This window comes from Mytilus galloprovincialis, chromosome 9 (assembly GCF_965363235.1).
Source record: "Mytilus galloprovincialis chromosome 9, xbMytGall1.hap1.1, whole genome shotgun sequence".
NCBI lineage: Eukaryota > Metazoa > Mollusca > Bivalvia > Mytilida > Mytilidae > Mytilus > Mytilus galloprovincialis.
This window is the reverse complement of record NC_134846.1, coordinates 66,049,671-66,072,480: the sequence shown is the minus strand read 5'-3', so window position 1 is coordinate 66,072,480 and position 22,810 is coordinate 66,049,671. Positions and strand designations below refer to the sequence as shown.

Here is a 22,810-nt window from a genome sequence, read left to right as displayed (position 1 = left end):
CTGTTGAAATTTTAATATTGCAAAATAAAAACTTATAACTGTATTCCCAGTGTAATTAACAGTTTTAGTCCATTTAGGATCACATACAACATGTTTAACCTTTTAGGTTATAAATTTCACATCAATATCTAATATCATTGATGGAGTTGAGAATCAATATTGAAAATTGAAATTTACCAGTTTTTATCAAAATTATATGTAAAATCTTTCATTAGTACATAGAAATGTCGCAGCATTTGTAAATAAATTCCCTTTAGTAAATCAAAAATAATCCATTTTATCATGATAAAACTGAATCTATTGTTAACATGCAATCATATTGTCTTCTTTTGTTATGTACACCTTCCAACCAAAGTGATCATTTAATTATCACCGCCATAACGTTAGTCCTGCAGTGATATATAACAGATTTGTAAATTGATGGTGAATATGACAATTTGTTGTGACATGAAAGATTCAGCCATCAAGCATTGATTAGGAAATAAATAAGAGATATCGTGATAAACTGAAATACTTCGTAGAATTAACATAAAACGATTTAAAAGCCGCCAGAGAAAAATAAACTGACTTTACAAATAATTAAGGGACTGTTTTATTTTATCAGAGGGGCTACCATCACAAAGATGTGACGATACATTTCTATTATGTATCATTTAAATTAAAGGTGATCATATTGAAGCAGGATTATCTCAGACAGAAGATACTAACATCGAAGTAAAAAATTCAAAAAATTCATGTTCATTCAGATGAGGATAAAATTATAAAAGACAATGTATCAGATTACATAGGATTAAAAAAACTGTGAGAAAAATGTTTGAAGCGATTTGATAAGCTGTTAATAGAATATCGAATGACGCGTATACGCTACCCAATCGAAGTGAAGACAATCCTACGCGCCTCGTGAAAAAACAAATAAAACTTTAAAGGATTCTTTTCGATTTTAATACATATGTCAGAAATATCAGTATGTCCTTATTTTCGTTTTTGTTTTTGTTTTTGTTTAGCTTTTCTAATGCGTCAGTTCCAAATGAAACCAGTGCACTCCTATATGAAACATTAGCCTCGCTGAAATCAGCCTTAGAATTTCTTTACTCAGAACACAAGAATATAAACTTGGATGCTGTCATTGGGACACGAATGGTAGAAGGTAAGATTGTTTTATTTTGTTGCTATGTAGTTGATGTTTGTCATTCGGTAATTGTCTTCATTTACTTGGTCATTTAACAAGCAAACAAATTTATTATTTTTTGTTACTTTTTTTTTTATTGATAGCTATTTTACATCTTGAATATTTGCTATACAAAAATATAGAATAACGTATAGACATTCAGCCAAAATTTTACATAAGACAAAACCATTATTGAACAATTTAAAGTATTGAATAAACAGTATATCGTATTTTATTTTACGAAGATTTTTTTAGAAAAAGGGGGGATTCTAGTGATAAAATCTTAATGTCATATTTGAAGGAAATTTGTCAGAAAAAGAAAAAAAAACGAAGCGATCAAGAAGAATACGATTGTTTTTTGTGAACGAATAAATCTGGAGAACATAAAGCGAATTTGGGGTAGCCAGAATTAAGAAATTATACGAAATAAAAAGAAAATAACACCAAAAAGAAACACCTATATTTGGTGTAAGCATGATTTTAACATCTTTAAGTTACCTATAGAAACAATACTTAAACTCTTTGATTTTGCATAACAAAATTTTGTGTTTTGTATCTTCATCGTTAAATAAACAAATAATTATTTAGAAATTGCAACGTCCACCAAAACATTTGCGAAGCATAAATACTGTAATTTATAAAATTTACCATGATAAGACCTCTTCATGGTGTATAAAGAATTGTTTGACTCTTATTATTACAAACATTGTCAGATTTGGTATGTTATTAATGCACAAGTTATAACACTTTATTTCCCAGTACTATATAGAGTTCTATGCTAATTATGTCATAAAGCTGTCATATCAAATATATGATAAATGGTATTGATAAAAGTCATGTAATGCATTCACTTCCCAAAAGAATAAAAGCGATGTAAACTGGAGATAGGGTCTTTGATATCAGATTTACTGTCGTTTTAGAGAACCATCCCAAAGTGCCAATGCGTTAAACACCCATGGCTGAATGGAGATGGCATCATATACGAGTGGGATTAAATCATGTATTTTTAATATACTTTCAATTCATTTATTTTTCAAAATCAGATGTAATTTTGATAACTACTATTTTAGACTGTAGTAGGAAATATAATTTCACAATTAAACAAAGATTTCCCCAGCCATAAAATATTCAGAAGTTTCAACTGTCATGTTAGATATTAGATGTATTTTTCCAAAAGTAGAATTATGATGAAAAATCCTTTAAAATAAAGAAAAAATATATAAAGGATGTAAGAACAATAGAATCAAGATATTCAAAGTTTTCTACAAAAATTCATAAAAATGTTCATGACCAAATACTGATCCTATCATATTTCAAATGAAATAATTCCTTTGAACTTTGTATTCTGAAACTCATAATTCATTCAGATTAACACATAGAAATAATGTTTCATATCTGTATGCTTTCTTTAATAACTTCCAGACATTTTGAAACGGTTTTCTTGAGAAGACATAATAGATGTATACAGGTGTTTTATTTTATTTCCTTAATTGTAATTATCTTAATGATAGAATTGATGTAGAATAACTGATATCTATGAAAGTTCCTTTAGGTGTTTTTTTTTTTATCATGTATCATGTGATATAAATACATACAGCCTGTTCTTCGCTCAGCAAACTATCTCATAAACATGTTTAACCCCGCCGCAATTTTGCGCCTGTCCCAAGTCAGGAGCCTCTGGCCTTTGTTAGTCTTGTATGATTTTAAATTTTGGTTTCTTGTGTATAATTCGGAGTTTAGTATGGCGTCCATTGTCACTGTACTATTATGCATATTTTAGGGGCCGGCTGAGGGACACCTACGGGTGCGGGAATTCTCGCTGCATTGAAGACCCATTGGTTGCCTTCGGCTGTTGTTTGCTCTATGGTCGGGTGGTTGTCGCTTTGACATATTCACCATTTCCTTTCTCAATTTTATTATACATGGGTATATGAACCATGTGAATTTTACCTCCACTAATGTAGGTGGAATGACTAAGAAAAAATATAGGTGGAAAAATCTTATCATTGATTTAGTTTTGTTGACTCGAAAAGTCTTAATTAGTCTCTATTTCTTGTAAATCTTCTCAAATCAGTTTTTTTAGGTATGTTTAAAGCTATGACATCGAATACAGTATTAAAGATGACAAAATGTTTTTATAAAAGCTTAGTTGACTTGTACAAAAAAGTAATCTGCAAGTAAAAGCTGTGAATACGAAATGCCTATCAAAGTTCACATATGCTAGATTATTTTTCTACAGTGTTCTACTTTCTTTTTCATCGATTATTTGACAATAGAGAAAGGCTGAGCCTCCTACTTCAAAAGAAACATCACGTTTTGATTTTCAGTAGTGAGTTTTCCTTTCTTTTACTAGTAACATACATGCGTAATTGTCTATGACAGTTCTGTTGACGATATTACTGATCCAAATTTAGAATCGTAAAGGACAGTTGACATTATCACGTGCTAGTAGATCAGTTCTTCGGCATGAACATACGCATGTGTATTTATCAAAATTTTCGGTGATTATATTTAAACATTTGACTTTATTATGGTCGTGTACAGTTCTAGCTATTTTCCGCGTCATTCTCTAGGTTTTGGATTTTCAGTTTGATCAGCTCATCAATACTTGTTTGATGTTTCGAATTTACAAATATATTGAATGTATAAATGAATAACAAAAAATTTGTTATAACTAAACAATTTTAGAATTTTGCAACATTTTATGACTATTTACGAAAAAAACATGCCATTTTTAACAAAATTGGTTAAATTAATTTTAAACAACAAAGCTGTATAGCTGTATAGGACCATAAATGATCAAGACGTTCCCAAACTGAATTAAAGATATATATGTATACAATATACTGTCAATGAAGCAAATAGGTTTCATGATAATCTAATTTCTTTCTTTTTTTTATGATAAAAGCTTATTTACAAGTTTTATAATTATACTATACTGGTACCCTGTTTCTGTTTTGTATTTTGTATTTCTTACGCAACAAAGAGGTTAATTTATCTGTATTCATTTTTCTTCAAATTTTGCACAATCTTATGTGTTAATGCATTGTTGACGCCGTTTTCATACACGAATAAAACAATAGACGATTTGAAAATACATACTAGGGCATGATGTGAGAACCAAAAGATAAACGATTGTATCTAGTATTCCTTCACATGTAGTTGTGTTAATGTCACCGGTTAACCCAAAATTTGTGATAATTTTTAGTTCAAAAGGAAAATTGATTTTGAGCTGACAAAGGACCGTTTAATAAAAAAAAATCAAGCTTCCGTGTTAGCTCAAGGTTTATAATCACAAAAATAGTGTCGGTAGATATGAATGTCCTTCTGTCATCCAAAAATTGGGTTTTGATGGTAAATCTTAGGGAATCTCAGTTGAAAATATTCACAATAGATACTCTGGGCAATTTTTAACTTATGACGTGAATACTTGTTCATCATTTTCCGTTTTATAAAGTCTCATTGGCGTTTATACAACATCGCCTAGCAGCAGAATTTAATTCGTAATTAAATATTCACGAAGATTCATTAACTGATCAATGATCGAGTAAGCGTTTTCATAATTTAAATGACACTTATGTTGGTGGGTTTCAGTTCAACACTATAATTTTTACTTGAAATAACTCCCACTGTATTTAAGTTCTTCTGATAAGATTCAATTTGATAGCATTTTAAAATACAAAACTGTGAACGGATTGCATTGAATAATATATCCTTCGTGTCTAGATTTGGACTAATTTTAATTGTTTTAACTAAAAATAAATGTGAAGTGTTAAATACCAAGAACATTGATTTTCTTCAAAAGATTTCCTTGTGCCTATCCCATGTTTCATTTCTGTTATTGTTTGTCTTATATTTTCTTTAAATATGTAAATACTAAATACTAATCAGGCTTGATATAAGATAGAGTACAACTGCTAACTTTTCTATACACGAGGTGATTTAGAGCTTGGCATATTATACTGTAAAAAGTAAAATCACAAAAATACTCTGAGGAAAATTAAAACCGGAAACTCCCTAATCAAATTGCAAATTCAAATGATAAAACGCATTAAACGAATGAACAACAACTGTCTTATAAATGGTTGAATACCGCATTTTAAATTTTAAGATGTTTTTAATATCGTTGGCTTAAACCAATGCTAAAACATAGTATAAATACATAGTGGCCTGGAAATGGTATTTCTGTAAAGGCATTTAACGATACATCTATACAATACATTTATATAAAATGCTGCGCAAGTATACATCATGTACTGTTAAAACAACATAAGATTAAACAGAAGATAAAAGGCATTTACCGACTAATAAAATTAACGGTACTAATTTTATTGCACCAGATGCGCATTTCGACAATACATGTCTCTTCAGTGATGCTCGTGGCCTAAATATTAGAAATCCAAAGCTTATATAAAAGATGAAGAGCTATAATCCAAAAGATCCAAAAAGTATAGCCAAATTCGTGAAAGGAATCAGATCTTTGCATGAGAGAGATACATTCCTTAATTTATAATAATTTCTATCATTTAGTAACAGCAAATTTTAATAACAAAAAAAAATCCGTATTTTCATGCCAGTACCGAAGTACTGGCTACTGGGCTGGTGATACCCTCGGGGACTAATAGTCCACCAGCAGAGGCATCGACCCAGTGGTAGTAATAAAATTAACGGTACTAATTTTCTTGCACCAGACTAACGAAGGCTTCCTTATATACAGATGAGTTGGTCGAGTGATTTGATATGCCCAGCACAAAGCTGGTGGTGTTGCAAAAGCTTTTTATACCGATCTAGTTCAAATTCTGCAAGTGCAACACATGTAGCTCTTTTAATGCTGGCATCAATTCAAGACGAATATTTAATACCATTTATATAATGTACACATAAGAGTTTCATTAAAACAACCAACTATCATATATCGGATTGTCTAACATTGACGATACTGTACAATAAGGTAAAACATATTCAAGGTTTGTTCAACTATAGTGAGTTAAGATAATAACCAGTATGTACAAATAAGAACAAATAAATAAATCAATGAACAAAATGAAATACAATTAAATATAAATGTACTTGCGTAATGTATTAACCAAACCATGTCATAGTAATTACCACTTTAAAGATCATCTGAAAATTTAATTTGACTTTTAATTTCTCTATCTAGAGACGTCATTACAATCACTATCTAATTCAGTGACCATTCGCATAACAAATAAGAGAAACAGGTGCTCGTCACTACCCTTGATGTAATCATCAAAGGTGGCTCCGCTAGACGGCTTTACTTCATACAAATTTTGTCAAATGTTTTTGACCACGTTAACTCAAATACGATCCATGTAAGCTTTTCGATCCTTTGAGAAAACTTATTCTAAAAAGTTATCATTTTAACAGTATGAAAGGATCGTTGAATGTTGTTTTATTGGTATTTACATTGATTTTGTTATCATTAGATAAAAAAAACTAAATATGAAGTCCTAAACAATAGTTAACTCTAATGCTTCAACAACCTATCGATACGTATATTATGACATTGTACAAGGTCATGTTTCCATAGACATTTATGATGTATTTAAAATTATTCACTTGATGTGCACTAATTGATGTTTTGTCTTGCAAAACATGATTTTTATAATTTTGAAAATATTGGTTATGTGTTTATGATAATTAATGATAAGAAACAAGTCATGTTCAACTTACAAAAAGGATTTTAAAAGATATTAAAAAATATTATTAATATAAGTTTTCCTGATATTAATATTTGTTTTTTTCATATGTTTTCAGGCCAACTGTCAGTGCTTATAGAAAGAATACAAAGTAATCCACAGAATTGGGTAGTTGATAACAACTTGTTTATAAATCTAAAGGAATTAACTGAACTAGCCGGGAAAGTCAGCAGTAAAGCAATACCATATATAGCTTCCCTTACACCCTACTACTACCAGAGTACGTATAGTAATGGCATACATTAAAATAAAGGGAAGCGATATTTAATTGATGGCTTTCATTATGAATGGCACAATGAATAATTTGAACATTTTATCATAATAACAGATGGAAGAAATGTATAACTTACTAATCCAAAAAATTCAGTCGTTATATTCCGCGGATTCTAAATGACTGTACGCGTGGGCGAAAATCTGACACTGAGAGGGATTGAATTATTCGAGCTTATAACTTACTTAAGTTCTTAAGTAAACTGGCTACCTAATCCAGGGGTCCAACTACTGATTAGTTTCAATGTTCTATACAGTCAAAACTAATTTCTGTTCGATTTACGGTGGTAACCGCTGAAAATTAAAAAAAATTGAAGTTTGTACGTATCAATATGTTTGCATGACTGATCACATTGGCCATCAGCTTTCGCAGTAAATGGTTATGTACATAGTAAGAAGAAAAAGTACAGTTGCTATTGCAAGTAATAACGGAGGATGTCATCTAGTACTTGACATTGTCACGGTAGTAGCAACCATTTTGAGTGTACGAAAGTCAAATGGCACATCCATTATACATGCCTTTGATCCCCCAACCTTTTTTCTTTTCTCACAGAATACGATTGATGTCTATATATAGTTTGGGACTTCTTTTGAATCATTAAATTAGACACACGTGCGAGGAAGAAGGTGGCATCACGTGATACTCTAGTATTTTATCATGGACTTAGTACATTAATAGTCTTTTTAGGGGTGACCTTGGAACAGACAACATGAATATATATTGACGGAACGGCATACTAACTGTTCATTTTGTTCTTCAATAGCTCGCGTATCACACGATACAAATATCTTATCTTGTACGATTTAATTACACGCTCATCGATTGATTTCAGCTAATGTGTATATTTTAGCAGGTGTTTGATTACCGAATCTTTAATGCCAGTGCAGAAATGTCACTTATATGTACTTTTAGTTTTTCTATTCCTCTCAGTGGCGATTTTCTCTTCAAAACACGATTTTTGTATAGAATAGAAGCACGTTAAACTGTGTATTTTTTTCCTTTTGGCATATTCTAGAAGATGTTTTGCAGTACAGATTAGTTTTTGATCGCACATACTCTGGATTACAGAAATTGGTCTCAAAAGTGAGAGGTGTATAATGCTGTTTGTTTTTTGCTGTTTCCATGGCAACACGGCCATTTTGAAAATTTTAAAGACAGATGACATTTCAATAGCATTTAATCGGAAATTAGCTTGAAATTTGTCAGAAAATGTTACTTTGACGTTTTTCCCATGTGGGTCAATATTACACTTTTAGCCTTATTTCCATAGTAACAGAAGCAGTCATTAAAATCCAACGGCAATGAATTCTACAATTCATACTGTTGTAACGAAGATACAGGTTTGGGTTCATATCTATAACGGTTGATTTTTTTTAATTAATTAAGGATTCATTTGCGTTTTGTTCCCGTTTGGACTGTTTCCTTGACAACGGTAGCCATTTTGAAAGTTCTTAAGATGGATGACATGCCTTCGAATGATTAGTTATAAGTTTTGAAAGTTTCATGTAATTTTGACCATTTTTCTGTTTTTTTCTTCACATTTTTGCCATATCCATGGTAACGGCGGCCATTTTGAAAATTTCAAACCCAAGGTGCACATCTGCACATGGGGATTGTCATTATGGAGCAGTTTTATCAATGTTTTTCAAGTCATCTCCGAAAACTAAGCTTGACAAAAAGTGTGGAAGAATAATTCGTAGAATAACAATATGTCCCCTCATTTTCAAAGGGTTGTTATAATTATGAAAGTTGTCTTTATGTAACAGGCAAAATTTTAAAGCCTTATTAAGCAACTTCAGGTGATTGTTGATAATTTTATAAAAATAAATTTTTAAAATAAAGAAATAATAAGTACCACAATCAAGATTCTTAATTCGTCCAACTATAGGATCAAACACTTTGTGTTAACATCACCAAGAAATTATATCAATGATTACCAAAAACAGATAAGCATGGATCTCAAAAAACATATTTGATTATATTCAGAAAACGTGGGATAACAGAGACTTCCCTATAGGATTAAAAGGCATATCTTAGTTAAATTGGTGAAAGTACATTTTCTGTTGCAAGAAGTACATAAAGAACTGCACGAGGCATTAGTCGTGTGATAAACTAAAAATAAATGTGTATTGATATGTTAAAGCATTAAAGTATGCTGCCTAAGATTATATATCCAGGAAAACTTTGTATGTTTAATAAGGTGATATAAAATTTCATTATCAAACAGTTTTATATGTATTTTGATATCTGCAGTTGTCGGATAACGTGATGTACAGGTATGATGATATTCAAAACAATATAAATTGTAATGTTTATAAGTCCAAATTTCTCGTAAAAAAAAATAAATTGTTAGAAATTACAAGCTATATTCATTGCAAACATTAGTTCAAAACGTAAAAGAAAGGTTGGCGTCTAATGCAAGGACAAAGTAGCTTGAATTGACAGGGTTGACATTATATAAAACTGTAATTAGATTCAAACCACGAAACGCGCGTCTGACGATTAATCCTTGTAATGTGTTTATCAAACGCGACTGGACCCATAATATTAATATTTGAATGAATGATGAGCAAATGGCACCATAATTAATCCAGCAAGAATGGAATAGAACTTAAACAGATTCGCTGATAGAAAAACACGCGATCGCCTTCCATACACCAGTGCAGGACACATATTTATAAAATATTTTCCCCATGTTAAACACTAGCAGCCATATGAAAACATAATTTATATACAATGTAAAATGTCTACCTTCTCTTTAGGTAACTCATAGTATAAAAAGTTTGACAATACAAAATCTGGTATTAAATTGACAGTTTTTGATAAGCGATTAAAGAATTGATATCAGTATATTTTTAATAGTGACAATTATTAGTCATAAATCCCATTTTAATAAGCAGGGTTCTCACTACGGATTTGTCAATGCGAGTCTAGTAACTCAGCATTTTTTGTCATGAGGAGTCCAACATTTAGAAGATAAAATTTCAGTCATCATGAAAATATTAGAGCAATTTAATGACATCAAATATAGGTGTTTTTAAATCTTTTTGTAGTAAAACGATGATACATGTGGTCAGTTGATAATATATCGATGCATCTTTTTTCAAACAATAAGTCCAAACAGATTTTTCATGAGTTCAGGACACGTTGACTCGCCTCAGTGAGAACCCTGAGATAGAGACCGATGTATTATCTCATTAGATCAAAATTACAAGTTTATAGAATCTGTTTCTGTAATATGTCTTCGTGAAAAATAAAAATAAAGAAAACGTAGCATAAAAAATAAAGAGAAACATAAAAATAAAAGCTTCAATTAAAAGAAATAAATGTAATATAATGGCACGAGACGTCATTAATTACTACAGGTACTTGCTTTGATATTGATTTGTTAGTACCAATCTATGGTAATGGCATCGAATCATTGTTTATAACAAATGTAAGATACTATCTTCTCATCTTTGATGGCATGTATTCATGATACTTGACGTTGTCGCATTAATGTCCATATCCGGAATATTGGAAACAGCCTACTCTAAATTAGTTGTAAATAATGATCAAAACAATAAAAATGCTACAAAACGTTTCATTGATTGTTAAATTTACCAACAGGTTTTTCGGTTCAAGCACTGTTAAATGTAAGCCAATGTTTCAAGTGCATTAACATAGTCACAGCATGCAGTAAATAAGTATGGACATATTTTCATTTATTTATATATTGTGAATAATAGAATTAAGCAAATGTTTTCATTCAAATGTAACTATCAATTAACGAAGACATACATAAGTCTCAATTCAATATACCATTAAAAATCGTCAAAAATAATTCATGCAATGATTTGATATAATATGCTCCTTTGTGACATAATGGATCCAGGTTATCAGAATGCAGTGGTTATTGTTTTTACATGTCTACGCGGTTGTCATTCGGAAAATAGAAACATGATCATGAAAGAATAATCCTTTGTGGTCAAACATTGCGACTGAAATATCTGGTATCGGATCGAAAATGCAATTGGGTGTAATTGTACTTCACAGTCTATGAAAAGTATGCTTTAATTTCAAAAGCAGGAACAAATTAGAAAAAGGCAAAATGAAAACGATTAGATTTCCTTCATTGTCCTATCCCAGGTCTTTCACAATCCCGTCGCCATTCTTTATTATCGTTTCTTATTTTTACAAGATAATTTTCTTGATTAACCGTAAGACAGCTGCAGACTTTGCTAAGATTTCATTTAAGTTCAAAATTAATAGAAGTCAAACATTCTTTTATAAAATTGTATTGGGTAAATTGAGTTTTAATAAATGATTATTTTCTGATAGTAAATTAGATGTTTTTGAATCAAGCATCTATCTAAATTTTCATATACTGGTATAATAATATTTAAAAAACTGATTTTGTAAGTTTTTCTCGATTGTATACTTGTTTTAGGATATGAATACAAAGATAAAAAATATGGGTATTGCATATTTTTGGATTCTTTCACAGTTATTTTCATGAAACGGATAACAGTTATTATATATATATAATATATATATATAAAAAAAATATTACAACCGACCGCACCCAGCACAAACACCTGACTCCTCCGCATAAGTTTTTAATTGTTTTATTTATTAGCATAAAGAGTATCTAACATCATTTTCAGCTTAACCTGTACTATAGGTAAGACATGTCACCAAACTATTATTGAAGAGCTATAATGAGTTGTAAAGTGATGCTCCTCTCAGAAAGGATGAGCTCTGTCTACATTATAACCTGGTATATTCATCGAAATATCTAAATTATGGAATTCTATGAAATTTTGTTGAATAATAACTTTCTAATAAAATTGTTCACGAAAATTTATTGTTTAATATAAAATAAATGAACGGAATAAAAAAAATGATAATGAGATTAAATTTTGTCATTTTCAAGCGAAGAAACATATGAATATTTTGTTCATTAAAACCCCCATTTATAAAATTGCTATTTTTAATATTTAATGATGAATTTTGGAATTAAAAGTTTATTAACATTTTCACTTAACAAATGTAGTTGGTTGATAGATAAATGATAATAAAGTTAAAAATCAGCACGAGTACGGATTTTAATAATTGCTCAAAAACACAAAAAACGAATAGAACGCTCATCTTTTTTAAGTGATGATATATTTACGTTCATACCACGAAATCAAATTAGATTGCGAATTCAGTATTGGTAAATTTCTTTTTCGATTTTAGATATAACTATAATTCGTTTTAGTTGAATATTTTAGGTTTAAACAAATGTTATTACAACAAGTCCCATATAAGACAATTTTGAAATGTTCAATTTTATAGGGCTTCCTTCGGTCACCATATGTCAGGAATGACTGGAAAAATTAGAAACTTGATCTATTTTGAGGGTTATTATATAATTTTAAAAGGTAATGAATTTTTCTTCATCTAAATAAAAGTAATCCTTTTTACACCAACAGTTTTGTTGATCTCAAATTTAATGCAATTAATTGCATAATTTTGCTTGAAACCTACCTAATACAAGGCTATAATTACTTTTTAGTTCAATGTTTTAGGTTTACATAAATGGAAAGTAGACGATGTTTTCAAACGGGATTATCGCCATCAACTTCAATTTTTAATGGCTATATCAAATTGACTTCCTTATCCTCCTTATCATACATTTCATAGTGATTTCATAGTTCTGAATAATCAATTTCATTATCATACAAACAGTACATATGTTTTACATGTACTTGTGTTTTATTTCCTCCACTACACAACGAATATTGATAATTGATTGTTGCTATCCTTCAGCAGATTGATAAAACCAAGGAGGTCATACAAGCTTCTTTACAAAAAAAAATCTTACTCATTGAGCTATTTAGAAATAATGCCTTTTTTCCCTGGAGTATACAAAGAGAAAGTGAAATACTGTCAGTCGAACAAAAAAAAAAAAAGAAAAACTCAACCAAAACTCAACCACAACCACCAACTCAGCAACAGTAGATATAACAAAAAGGATAATTATATAATTGATAACAGTACAAGCTCTACCACGATGTTTTTTTTAATTTTATTTTAGAAATAGGAACAATATTGCAAAAGACATTCTGGGAGCTTGATTTTCCCAGCAAAGATTTCAGTGGAGACGTGGAGGTTTGGCCATACAAGAGAGGAGAATCACTTCATGAAAACCAGTCTGATGACTGCTTAGCTGAATTTTTTGGAACAGGGTATAGCAATTTTTACCGTTACATACAGAATTTTTAATATTTTTTTTTAAATTGAAAGGGTTACCAATGAGACAAATATATACCTAATACCAAAAGTACAATGGTGTTAGCAACAACAGGTCATTGCATGGTCTTCATCTATGAGCGAAACATCTACATATCTGTTACTAGAAGAGTTTTCATAAGACTTAGAGAGAAGCAGCTATTGTTAAAATGAAAACAAAAGTAATTGTAAAATTGAAAAAAAAAGAATAATGAAAACTTATAGGAAGAATTACCGATAAGAGCTTTCTCAAAACCATTGATATTTCTACATTTCTTTTTAAGGATGTATATCCATTTGTCAGAAAGATACGACAAAAGTACGGAAACTTCAAAATAAAAATGTCAATAATTATAAAAAAAGATTTGGTATTATTGTGCTAATGAGACAACTATCCACAAGACAAAACGAATGCTAGTTAAGCAACTTTGATGTCTTTTGAAAAAAATGCGGCAAAGTCTTCGAATATCGTTAAACTACTGTTTAGAAACTAGCGAAAGGTTATATATGCATTTCTTCACAACAAATTTTCTATTGATCTGTATGAAAGCTCCTCCTAAGGCTTGACGTAAGGTATCATTCAAATGAAAACGAAAACCATGTTGCTCAATCAAAATTAAAGTAAATAAAACGCATGTAGTTAAACAGATGACAATGTGTTTGATACTTGTTTGACATTCAAATTAAAGTATATTTCATTGAATATTCTAGTTGAAACAAAGCTCTTTTTCAACAAGAACTATCTTTAAAAAAGATATCCGACGTATTTAAATTTGAGTATATGTTTAAAACTATCATTTCGATAACCTTCAGAAGCACAAAGATACCATTTAAATAACGTTTTCTCTGTGTGCAGTATTCTCGGTCCTCGTATCTTTCTGTTTACATTCACCAAAACATCGCGGAAATCTCACATGCGTAGGTGCGTTCTAAAAGTCATGTACGTTCGTACACCAAAGTTTACATTAAAAATTATATAATTGTTCCGAATAAACAGCTGTCACGGATACAAAGAGCTATTGGAGAAACAATTATTTTAATAAAAATATAAATCTTTGTAAGATCTAGTTTAAATATTTATAGTTTTTCACTTGCTTTCCATCACGATATAATTAACGAGACGTTTTTTCAAACACAACCAAATCACCCACCATGACAGCATTTTGTCCAATCACAGAAAGGATTTTCGAGCATGCGTATTCTGTTGCCATAGTTAAGCGTCCTTAAGTTCAAAGGGCACAAACCGAAACTATAGCGACTACGTCGGAAAAATTGGGATGGTAAATATTAGAATTGGAGAATGGTACAATGAAAATTCATTTAATCTTTCTCGTGTGACCTTACAGTTGTTTTATATAGTTTGATGATATGACACATTTTTTTCTCTCAATTTTCATACGGATGGGTATATGTGAAAATAAAACCTCGTAAACATTCTCAATTTAATTAGTGGACAAAATGCAGTTTAGTTGAATTTCTAGCCCATTGAATAGATAGCTTTATGATAATAATTTACTACGTTGCAAGACAAAACCAAAAGAATAACATCATAAACATGAACTGATGTGTGAGCTTTTGCTCCATTTAATAAACCTCATTGTGAAATAAAGGTTAACATACGAGATTGGAGCGTTGAGCCGTTGCAATATAGGTTTCACCAAGTGCGTGTGGTGCTTATTTGTTTTAAATATTAATTCAATTTACCCGTTTATATTTCTATTACTAAAATACTAAAAAAAGATGTTCTGTTTAAGTCTCTTTGAGATTTCCTGCTCCCGATACTTTTATTTTTCAAACCTAGGCAGTAAACAAGAACTGAGTAAAACCTACAATTTTAAATGTTAAGTAATAAAAAATCGAAACACAAAGCATCTTTTAATTACAAACAATATTTGTTTCCGAATAAAACTTATTTTCTACGCTCATAAAACAGCCATGAACTAAGGCACATTAAAGATGAAAAGCTAAAAGAAAGACAATATTACTGTAAAATAAACAAGTATCTGACATTATGATAGTGCCCTTTCCTGACAGTGGAGGATTAAGGAGACTTAAGAAGTTAATGAAGTGTCAATATTGGAACTCTTTCTGTCTTATCGATGTGATACACGTTCATTTGGTTTTATACGTGATGAGATCAACCAAAACTAATTTTAGATTACCATCAACTTTACACAGAATGTCATCTTTTTGGTTAATGGAAGACGAACAATATCACATGTAATCTAATTAACTGACAAATAAATATAGATTTTTGTCACAGAAAAACTGTAAAAGGAAGGATTTAAGACTTAAATGTCTTAAATATCAATTTATAGGTTGAAAAATAGGAAATTTTATACCAATGGTTCCTGAAATTTGTTTCTGTCTTCCCCCCACTAATTGTATATATCTCGTTTAAGCCTCCATATAAAATATCTTTCAAATATGTTATGACACATAAAAAATGCGATCCATATAATTCATAATGCATTCGATCTCATATTTACAAGTTAAAAATCATTAATACTCTTCTGTTTTAACACTTTAAAAACAAAAAGCATACCATATATAATATAGTTTTTGACAACAAAAAGGGATTAAGCAATATAAAAAAACTTTCGTTGTTCACGCGGTATAATAAATCTTTAGAAACTGTTTGTATTTATTGCAGGAAATCGTCTAATGTTCCCTGTGATGTGTCAGACAAATGTTGGAAGAAGATGACAAAACCTCTGTACAATGGCTACTCACTTACTCATGAACTCTTTTACCTAGAAATAGGAGAACAGGTACAAGATATGATTTCTTTGAAGTAATCTCATTTTTTTCTTCAATTTGTTCATATTACATTAATATATTCTCTTCTTGAATATGCATAAAATCTTCTGATCTATTTCTATGTTCCTATCATATAGCTCTATATCAAACGTCTTTATTCTACAGTGACAGCCATCTTTGACTTTTAGATATTAAGCTTAAGGTCAGAATTAGCAAAGTGCACAGTTCAACCTTTTTATATATGATATATTTCTTTTTCAAAATGGAAAATTAAGTGGACATACAATTATGCGAAATTCAGCATAATTTCTTTTTTCATTTTTTCCGAAAAAAAACTTAAGTACAGCAGTGGCATCCTTTATCACTGTGATTTCGGAAATTTATGTAAACTCTATCCAATGAAAATACTGGAAATAAAACAATGTTTCTTAAGAACTTGGAAAACATTCAAGGATAGTGAATACGATAAGATAAGTGTTATCAACAAAAAATGAATGGAACCATGTATATGTCAACAGGAAAATATGTGTACGCGGCTGATCATTGGACGCATAAATACGTGATGGAATAATTCTAATACAAATATCTTGTGACATGATAACGCAAAAAAACCCAACCCTGGTGACAATTATAAGAGGCCTGCAAGCTTATTAATTTGGCTTTCTGTGTGGAGTAAACACTAATTGTTTGTAACGTATTCTGTAAGCAATGAGCACACACATGTCCTGTATTTAAATCGAATCGTATTTATAAAAAGGAAATGAGAAAAAGTAAAATTGTGAATAGGCGTTGCCTTTTTTTAAAGAAAAATTATAACGATCAGTTTTTTTTTTATCTATCTGCATGAATTTTCCAATGTTACATTGTTATTATATGGACTGCCGGGAGGAAACACCTTTGTTTAGATGTAAGAAATACATTATATTTTATATAAATTACAAGATTATCCTTTTCCTTTAAAAGCATGGATGTCATGCAGAGATGGAGCTAAAACGTCTCACACACAACCAAGAATCAGTAGCAAAACTCCGAGAAACGTACTGTGCCAATATTCTCAACGAAGCTGCCTTAATTGCAGAACAGAATTTCCCAGAAGACAGACACGACTTGTTTATGGAACAAGGTAATGGCGCAAATATTTTGATTTTGTTGACATTACTGCATGAGTAGTAAAACAACAGCATTTTTTTTTATCGTTGAAACAAATATATATTATCTAAAAATGCAATCATTACTGGCAGCATCTTTTGATTTCATATATTAGAAAACTTGAGTTCATTTTTTTCTAATGTTTGTTGAAAGAGAAACTAGCAGAGAGGTGATGACATCGCTTAATGGCTCTACGATAAAGACAGTTAAGTGTCTTAAGACCAACTGAAGTATTTTTCTTGTTCTGAACGTAAACTTTTTTCAAAAGAATTTAAATAAGTATACACATTTCTGAAATGGACTTAATGCCCTTTTATGGTATAGTAAAGGTTGCAGATTTCCATCGACATGCATTCCGAATTGAAGATGATAAATGAAGATGGAAAATTAAAACATTGATAACAATAACGGTACAAATTTAAATAGACCAGATAAAATCTTTCCAGTGAGATTTGCAGTAAAAATATTTAAAAATCCACAAATAATGCAAAATTGAATAGTTGATGAAACAACAAATTCAGACTAAACAATAGTTTATATATAGATATAGAGAAAGATTTATAGATACGGTTCTTATACCCACAGTCAAAATATGTATATTTGTAACCCTCTTCACGTTGAGAAACTACAAAACCTTTTTTAAAGTGGGAGTCTGGTGCCTCAGCGATTTGTAAGGCATTTATCTTAACAGCTCTCTGTTATTTAATATCAAAATATCTTAGTTTATTACTGTAACACATTCTCAAGCAGTCAACTCGGATTCTATATGCTAAAATCACGAACTCTAATAAGATGTAGAAGATATTCTACTAAATGGTCAATCAAAATTCACAAGTCGAAGAGAATCCAACAACATAATTACAAAAAAATCACCATTGGGTTAGCGTCAGCTTGATTTGTCAGCTAATTACTCTGTATGATAGAAATTTTACAGTACTGTAGTAAATTTTGTTGTTCTATATTTTTTCTGGACTTTTTCATTTAAGTATTAAACTTTATAATATGTTCATGTGCAACAGGGATTTGAATTTGAATTTTGTCTAAGTTCATTTGAGTAAATCCCCGGTGTTTTTGTTGCTCAGATTGTTGTGTGCTGCATTTTGTGTAAAGTTGATTATAATATATTTTTGATTGATCATGGTGTAGGTTGTGTTCGATCCATTGTTTTAATTGCATCCTTGGCTTCTCCTCTGTTTCTTTTCTTTTTGAATCGAAAAAGCAATAAAGCTTTGATTTTTAAAAGACTCAAGGGGTCCAATGTTAAATCCAATAGCTCAAACTGATTTAAATTATGATGTGAATCCTGTCTACAGGGACACCTTGGTTATATTTAATGTTTTTAAGTATATGTTAGTATTGATGATAAACTTGCTGTGTATAAATTTGCTTCACTTTTTTATTTTGAATATTGCTTAAAGATTTCAGTCTAAAAAATGTAAACTGTCAATTTTGAATATTATTATGTCATTGTTATCATAATATTCTGGGATTACATTTTCAATTCGGCTCAAAGAATTACAGTTGTGAATTCAAAATTATAAACATGTAAACCAGTAAGAAGTGCAGTATATATAATTTTACCCTGTGCATACATTTTTAGAGATCAAAATACAATCGCCAATGTGTTTTTGCTTTCCAATATATGAGATCAAAACCATTTTCTTGCATTATGTATTTGATATGGGCAGAAAATTATCCCATTGTATTATTTTTTTGAATTTTGAACCTTAATTTTTGTTTATACTCTATTAATGTCATTTTCATTTCAGCTGCGTTGTGTGGAATGGTCGGATATAGACAGTTTTTCTCTTCGGACTGGCTTAGAAAAATGCTAAGTTGGCAAAATAAAGCTATAGGGTGTTATCATGGGAATCCAATTCGTGAGTGGGAAGTCGGTAGGGTTTTTTTCAGCAATTACAAAACTCCTGTTAAAATCCTATCTTTAAGCCTTTTTTATTGTGTGAAGTTGTGATGTTGTTTTTATCTTAATCACTATAATATTTCATTTAAAACGTATCTAAGATTTATTTTATGTTGGTGATTAAATGGTTACAAATTATGCAAATTACAACTCTGAAAGGCATATACTTTCATATCCATATTGAGACAAACACTTACAGCAGATCTTAAAATCATCTCATCATTCAATAGTTTGTTATCAAGAAGTAAACAATTTAAAACCGTGGCATAAACCAATGTAAAAAACTGACATACATGCCACATACATTGTATATAAATTAAAAAAAAACATTCACTGTAGAAATATTATATCTAAACTAGCAAAACAGACAAGAAAAACTTTACCAAGCTTCTAGCTGCAGCATGTTTAATAAATAGAGATGTTGAAATATAGACTAAAAACGATGATGATAACAATACTAATTTTCACATAGCAAAATTGTCTTTTTTCGTGTTAATAATTTGGAATAAATATAAATGCGGAAATTGGTCAATTTTAAACATATCAATCGATTATTTTTCAATTCTTTAAGTGTCGAAAGAGCTTTAACTTCAATGAACCTTGCAATAATCTCATTAGTATCACGTTTTGTCTGACTAATGAAAGATTCATTGATATAAAAACAGCTAGGATGGTTTACAAGGAAAATGGCGTGAAAGAAAACTAGATACAAAGAAAAACTTGATGATCTATTATTTTGATTTAGAGTTGAGATTTACTACAAAAAAAGATTAACGAACGCCCAAATAAAAACGTATTTCTCACTACGTTAATGTGTCTTATCCATTGTTATGTGGTTAAATCTGTTGTCATTTAAATACGAGCGTGTTGATTCTCAGGTCTCATAGGTACCATTTATACAGATAACTGTCGTCTATAGAATAAAGAATCATACAAAAGTCTTTGCATGTGAACTTTGATCAGTCTGAACACTAAACAGCCTTATAGAAATAAATGATGTTTATCGTTTTGGGAAGGAAATGGCATAAAATGCTGTCATTCTGTATCAGATGGTATTAATGCAGGTATTTCAGAAATTGTTTGAGTCAAAGAGTTTTGATTTTTTCTGTGAATAAAACAATATTTAAAAAAGAATATCAGAAACACCGAACTTCAGGGATAATTTAAAACAGAAAGTCCCTTAACAAATGGCAAAACCGAATGCTCAAACATCCCACAAATGGAAAACAACTATAATAGTCCCGATCTGGTACAGGCATTTCCTCATGTAGAAAATGGATGACTAAACCTAAGAACTTGGAACCTTTATGTACGATAATGATATGTTTAATTTGAACATAAACACGCTAATTTTTAAAAAATGCAGAATTATTTCAAAGAGACCAATCGCTTTTCATAGTGTATAGACATTATTGTTAAATATATAACAATAATAATGTAATTACTTTTTTTTTGACTTAAAATGAAATTGTTAGTTTTTCCCCATAGACATGGATCATCAATTTGATTTTATTTATAAAGTCCTATCAGTTGACACCAACAATTTATTTAAATTGTTTTAAAATAATAACTTACCTTTTGAGTTAATATTTATTCCAAGATTAAAACAACCTACTAGGTCTATCATAAATAAATTTACGGTCAACTCGACTTTTAGAAATCGATGAGCCATGTCGTTTAAATTCTTGTTAATTTCATGTCTACATATGAATATTGTTTGTGATGTTATTATTATGTATTTTATTTTGTTCGGTTATTTATTATTTGTATGTAATGGAGAAGACGTTTTAAGTTGCAAAACTTGTGTCTAATCCTACTGTCAATGTTTTTGGACAAGAAAATATGTTTAAACTAAACCTAGTTTAATAAAAAAAAATCCAATAAAAGATCAATTCAACAAAAAATTATAATGAATTTCAAGGTAACCATTACTGTTGTATTCAAGTATGAGTAATTAAAATATTTAACCATATGTTGTTTGTTTAGAGTACAGAAAACCAGACTTACAAGGAAGCAAAAAACTCATGCATAAAAAATGGAAATTGCCGTCCATGCCACCAACGGCTGTACAACATGTTCGTCACAAACGTGAAGAGAGAATTCTTCGAGATGGTTGCCTTAGTCATCGAACAGCAGTGGCAGTTGCAGCACAAGGACAATATATCAGATACATGTTGGAATATATGGCATTCCAAGCGAATCCGTGACAGCATAAGTGATCAAATACTTACCAATTGTAAGCAAATCGTAAAAGCTTATTCGAAATGACAATTATTTTCTTGAAATTATTGTATTAAAATTGTATATTCTTATTTAATTGGACAATGTATTAAAGACAAAAATGTAATAGATAAATGTTATGGTATATTTCCAATGAAAAATAGATTTAAAAAAAAATTCAAATGGAACATCTGAACTGATTATTTTTACAGAATAAATGCTTAATCATGGTAAATCTATCTTAATATTTTATGTGTGTCATAATGGTCTTTTTGATTGTACTGTATATCAACATTTTACTTTTTCTTAATATTCCAATACTTAAGTCTATAAGTAATATTTCATTAATGAAATATATTTGATAGAGGATTGCTTTTCAAGAAGAAGCTATTTAACCAAGAGATCTAAATGGCTGAAGTTGATGCCTTTGAAATGTTTACGGACGCCACCACGAGTTGGTTGATCGCATTGAAAAAATCTGTATGACGACTGATATTTTACGCTAAATATTATCCTCCTTTTCCATGAGTGTGACCTACCGAATCTAGACTTATGATCATGTTTGTACACACATGAAGAAAACAACTGGTGGATCATGAAGAGCAGGATCTGCTTATCCTTCCAGGGCACCAGGGATCATCCTGAATATTGATGGAGTTCGTGCTGCTCAGTCTTCATGTGATTTATTTCTAATTGTGTTTGATTTAACATTGTTTGTCTTTTTGTCTTCTTCTTTTTTATTTGCAATGGCGTTGTCAATTTATTTTCGATTTTGGTATCTTTCGCTTGTCTTTAGAAAGTAAAGTGCCTAATACATCAAATACATCTAAAATGAATGTTTTATAAAACAAAGAAAACAATTCCAGAGATTCAGACGAATAACTTTGATTATCTGAAGTTATGTCATTTGAAATTTTGCTACCTTTAAGCAAACTGAAAAGTCCATGTCGGAAATACAAAATAATAATTACAAAAACAAGCTAGACATTGGTTTTTTAATGTTTACAGTTAATTATGACAGGGTTAGTATTCACAAGGACCAAACAACGCTAAAAATTAAAATAAACCACGCACACAGAAAGAAAAATCATTTTAATTTTATTTTGAAGAAATGATAACAAAAAAGAAAGACAAAACATTGTTTCAGAAAGTTTGTTTAATGTTTATGGACTTAATAACGTCGTGACGTTTGTCAATTGTTATTTCCTATTATACATTTAATTGCAAAAAATGTTTAAAGTTTTCAACTCATTCGTTTATAAAAGCGTTACGGCTAAAGAAAATAAAGACAAAATTCCACCCAACCATCAATCAATCAAACAATAGTAAAGGCGAACGACATTAAA

At 30.1% G+C, this 22,810-nt stretch overlaps 1 protein-coding gene across 1 annotated transcript; it reads left to right on the top strand.

Annotated features, from left to right (window-relative positions):
* The first annotated feature begins 395 nt into the window (after positions 1-395).
* Positions 396-21,699, top strand: LOC143045685 (UPF0764 protein C16orf89 homolog). The gene is made up of 7 exons (XM_076218371.1): positions 396-1,147; positions 6,947-7,108; positions 13,221-13,371; positions 16,068-16,185; positions 17,138-17,297; positions 19,093-19,218; positions 21,231-21,699. The coding sequence occupies exons 1-7, from the start codon at positions 967-969 to the stop codon at positions 21,449-21,451; spliced, it is 1,119 nt and encodes a 372-aa protein (XP_076074486.1). The 5' UTR covers positions 396-966; the 3' UTR covers positions 21,452-21,699.
* The last annotated feature ends 1,111 nt before the right edge of the window (positions 21,700-22,810 follow it).

Excerpts from the sequence above, each read along its gene's own strand:
- LOC143045685 (XM_076218371.1), top strand. The coding sequence starts at position 967 with ATGTCCTTATTTTCGTTTTTGTTTTTGTTTTTGTTTAGCTTTTCTAAT. Across the intron at positions 7,109-13,220 it reads TACACCCTACTACTACCAGA|AAATAGGAACAATATTGCAA; the intron begins GTACGTATAGTA and ends ATTTTATTTTAG. Across the intron at positions 17,298-19,092 it reads CGACTTGTTTATGGAACAAG|CTGCGTTGTGTGGAATGGTC; the intron begins GTAATGGCGCAA and ends TTTTCATTTCAG.